At 25.6% G+C, this 4,547-nt stretch overlaps 1 protein-coding gene across 1 annotated transcript; it reads right to left on the bottom strand.

The window, feature by feature from the left end:
- Positions 1–14: 14 nt before the first annotated feature.
- Positions 15–3,762, bottom strand: LOC126851936 (3-hydroxyisobutyrate dehydrogenase, mitochondrial). The gene is made up of 7 exons (XM_050596271.1): positions 3,452–3,762; positions 2,912–2,988; positions 2,644–2,822; positions 2,401–2,522; positions 1,167–1,377; positions 960–1,086; positions 15–690 (listed from the first exon to the last, which is right to left on the bottom strand). Exons 1-7 carry the CDS (start codon positions 3,519–3,521, stop codon positions 508–510), a joined length of 969 nt encoding a protein of 322 aa, XP_050452228.1. The 5' UTR covers positions 3,522–3,762; the 3' UTR covers positions 15–507.
- Between the last annotated feature and the right edge of the window lie 785 nt (positions 3,763–4,547).

A 4,547-nucleotide genomic window follows, 5' to 3' on the forward strand; every position in this document is an offset into this window, starting at 1 on the left:
GATTAGTACATATAAAAATTTATTTTATTTTTCCAAGATTTTGTATATAATTTTCAATATTTCACTAAAAAACAAATTCAGATAAATATTTCTTTAAAAATACATTTTGTCATAACTTGATAAAATAGATGTTTTATCAACATTTTGTAAAAATCCTTTAATCAATATTTAGTTCAACTGGCGCTTTCTGTAGGTTGTAGAAAAAATGTAAAGTAATGCTGAATAGTTATTACACACACACACACACACACACACACACACATACACAAATAAAAAAATTAATTAAGAAAAATAAAGTAAATAAAAAGAAAAAAATATTTATGCACATATATTTTAAGAAAATATAAAATTTTAATATAATTATATAATAAAAAATAAAATAAAATATACATATTTAAATTTATAATCAAATATAAAATTTGTCTCATTTATGGGTTTCATTTATTTCATTCCCAAACTATATTTGCATTTTTTAATAAATGTAACTTTAATATTTTTCAGATCTTCTCAATTTTTACCTTTAAGAAATTGGTAAACCACGCTAAAATCTTTATTCGAGTATCCGTGAGCAATAATTGCTCTATAAATCTGGTGTGCCAGAGAACCGAGAGGAATCGGAGCTTGTATCCTGATTGCAGCAGATTGAGCTAATCCCAAATCTTTGGCCATCAATGTTGTGCCAAAACCACCCTACATAAGTTAACTTATTTTTTTTGTTTATTCTTAATTATTTATCTAATTTTTTTGCTTAACGTATAAATAAAATTAATTCTAATTTATAATAAGTAAAAAAAATATAGTGATTATTTTCTAATAAACTCATATTAAAAATACAATAAATTATAAGAATTATTAATCTCATAATAACAAATTTGATTTAAATTTTTTCTATTGATTCCATTTCTATAAATTCACGCACTATAAAAAAAAACAAATCACAAATTTCTATAATTGATTACCTCGTAATTCTTCGAACTGGGAACATTAGGTAGAATTCCTGGGACTGGATTGTAGAGATCGGAAGACCAGCATTTCCCTGAGCTGGAATTTACGATGTTTGCTAGCACTTTGGCATCCAAGCCCAGCCTAAAACATATAAAGTGCACACCATTAATCTACCATTAATGAATTAAAGCATACAAATAAACATCCTGCTTGTTTCTTACTTTTGTCCAAGGTTGAATGCCTCTGCAGTACCAATCATACTAATAGCTAATAGCATGTTATTACATAACTTAGCGGCTTGACCCATACCCACATCGCCGCAATAAACGATTCTAGTTCCCATAGCTTTGAGTATAGATTTCGCATGATCATAATCTGCACTTGAACCGCCAACCATGAAAGTCAAAGTACCGTCCTTGGCTGCATTTACACCTAATATGGCATTAATATAATTTAATATTAAGTCGTTTTTCATAATTCTGTATCTCAAACTTATTCCAACTTTGTTTATGTTTATTGATCATTTAAATTTATTGGCATAATAAAATCTATTTTATAATATTTATAAAAATCTATATTTATTTTATTTTTTTCATAGACAAAGCTTTGTTTTCGTGATAAATTTTTTTTCCAGTTTTTTATTTCAATGTATTTAAAATGTTCGTCAAAATGTCAAAAATAATATTTAAAAAATTTATGTATGTTTGTAAATGTATAATGTTATATAACCTGTAACTTTCGCAATTTTCAAGATATAAGAAATTTTCTTTTAATGAATAAAATATTATTAAAAGATGGTGATATTGAATTTGGTGAAGATTAATGAAAGCTCAGTTCTTATAAAATTTTGAATTTTTTAAAAAATGTCTGCACACGCTGTAACTTTCAAATTTTGAGATATCTTCCTTTATAAGAAAACCAAAATTATAAAACCCGCTTGCTTTAAGAAGTTTAAATTTTGTGAACAAACTATACTGAAAAAGCAATGTGCAAGTTTCTAATTTGCACAGTTTTTATTTTGTTTCCTTTGTAAAAATTAGTACATTTTTACAAAAAAAAGTAAATATATATTTTTACAAACATTATAAAAAAATAACAATAGATTATACGTTTTAATAACATAATTATCGTATTTATATAATTAAATATTTTTTATATCTCTTTCTTCGAAGAAAATCAATAATTTCTGTAAAAAATTAAAAAATTTTATTGAACCAATAAATTATTCAAAATACAATTGAATTTTTTAAGCAGAGAAATCATCCTTAATATCACAAATAACATAGTATATTATGCTATTGGTTGAATCTAATTTTTTTTTCCCTTTTTGATCTTACAATATTTATTTTATGTCTTTGATGGAATAATTGATCTAACAAATTATAATTATATTATTATTTTTTTCCTTGATATGTTATCTTTATCTTTTATTCAATTAATTAATCAGCAACAAACCTCCCGACACGGGAGCGTCGATAAATCTCAGATTATGTTTCTGAGCCTGCAATGCGATCGATTGAGACACCGATGGATCCACAGTACTGCTATCAATTAATAAAACGTTCTTTTTTGCTGCACTAAAAAGTAATTAATGATGAGAAGGAACTAATTAACAGAAATTAAAATATATAATATATATTATTTAACAAATTTTATGATGTCAAAAATATTTTTATACCTTACGGAAATTAATTTTACCTGAGTGCACTGTTTTCGCCTGTGTAAACGTCGAGGACATGTTGATTTGAAGGCAACATCGAGATGATAACTTCAACTTCATTTGACATTTCAGCCACGTTTGACGCACTATTTGCACCCGCTTCCACTAAATTCGTCACTGCCGATTTGTTCACGTCATAAACAGTGAGCTTATAACTCTAATAAAATATAAGAATTAATTTATAAAAAGTTTTTTATTTTTAATTTAATGATGGAATAATTTATCGAATGTAATTTTATTACTTACTTTTTTCAACAGATTTTTTGCCATATGACCGCCCATGTTGCCCAATCCGACGAATCCAATTTTTGAATAACGTTTTACTTTTAAATCAGCATTAGAAAACACATTAATGTTGAATAAAGTGTGTTAACCATTACGAATAAGTTTCTATATTCGATATATGTATAAATATTCAAATTTTTGCAATTTAATTATTTAAATTTTTAACTCTAGAATGACTAAGAAAGTTAATAGCTATTTGAAGTAATATTTTCGAACATTTTACATATAAATCATAAAGAGCTAATAAAATTATCAATGAACAAAAGAGGACTTTAGCCCTTTTATTCACAATTTCACACTCGTTTCCTTCACTCTCAAGTTTATATAAATATAGATTTCATAGCTTTAACATACAAATAATCGGTTTCAATGTTAAATATATTTTTGAAAGAAACTCCATTTAATACAATATTTATTAAAAACAGCTTAAAAGGTCAATCATTTTTCAAACAAAATTAACCTAGAATATTTAAAGAATTAAAAATTAAATGGTCAAATTACCTGCTGTGTGTGTCGCCATGAAACTGATAGATGATCTCGTTAATGTTATACAAACACGCATTTTAAACATTTGCCAAAGTTGTAAATTGAAAAAAATGCTAATTCTTGTATCAATCAATTTAAATCTTATTTAAATATTTACAAAACCTATTTTTATTTAAATATTTACAAAACCTATTTTTTGCAATACATTATTCATAATCATACACGTTTTGTGCAAAAAAATAATAAATAAGTACTTGATACTTAACGTAAATAAAATCGAAAATGTCACCAAATAATCTCACGTTACTCACGTTAAGAGAACTAGAAGAAAATGCGTAAGAAGCAGCAACAGCGACATCTTATCAGTATGTAGATGATTTAGCATAAAAACACATTGTATAACTTGATAAGACTTGATGACTAATACGGCGGGCGATTCGATTAAAATTAATGTAGTCAAACTTCGCTAACTCGAATCTCGTTACAGCAAAAATCTTTATAATTCAAATTTTTATTCATTCCCTAAAGAAAATCTCTATAAATCGAAGAAAAATAGAAGATTAACTTGAAATATTTTTCGAACGTATTAATTACCATAACTTGAATTGTTTCGAGATATAGAGGTCAATATTATGAATTGATTTCTGTATCTAAAAATAAACAACAATCGAGTCTCATTGTTAATAACGCTGTCAGCAACGTTTTTTTGAATAACACAACAAAAACGTTCGTATAAGCTGGAAAAGGATTTCAGGTAAAAAATTAAAATTGTTAACAGTAACTCGGAAAAACTTAAAGTGATTGTGGCTGTTAAAAGTGGATTACAACAGAAGAAAAACATTGTTGCAGAATATGGTATTCTTTCTTCTATAATAAAAAATGAAAAGGATATTTTAGTTCAAGCATCATCAAGTCAAGAAAATAAGAGAAAGAGAAAGGCAGAATTTCCTGATATAGAAAAATGTATATTGAAATGATTTAAGCAATGTTAAAATAATTTTAATAATAAAAAATAATTTTGTGATTTGATACTAGCACATTTTCATGTACTAGTATCAAAAATTCCATCAGAACTTCTATAAGAGTAAAATTTTTCTTTGCATTTTTATAA

The sequence above is a fragment of the Cataglyphis hispanica genome, chromosome 9 (assembly GCF_021464435.1).
Source record: "Cataglyphis hispanica isolate Lineage 1 chromosome 9, ULB_Chis1_1.0, whole genome shotgun sequence".
Taxonomy (NCBI): domain Eukaryota; kingdom Metazoa; phylum Arthropoda; class Insecta; order Hymenoptera; family Formicidae; genus Cataglyphis; species Cataglyphis hispanica.

What these genes read in the sequence shown, in the direction of transcription:
- LOC126851936 (XM_050596271.1), bottom strand. Translation starts at nt 3,521, where the DNA reads ATGTTTAAAATGCGTGTTTGTATAACATTAACGAGATCATCTATCAGT. An exon ending in CAAAAAATCTGTTGAAAAAA is followed by an intron (nt 2,823 to 2,911) that starts GTAAGTAATAAA and finishes ATATTTTATTAG; the next exon opens with AGTTATAAGCTCACTGTTTA. An exon ending in GGCGAAAACAGTGCACTCAG is followed by an intron (nt 2,523 to 2,643) that starts GTAAAATTAATT and finishes ATTACTTTTTAG; the next exon opens with TGCAGCAAAAAAGAACGTTT.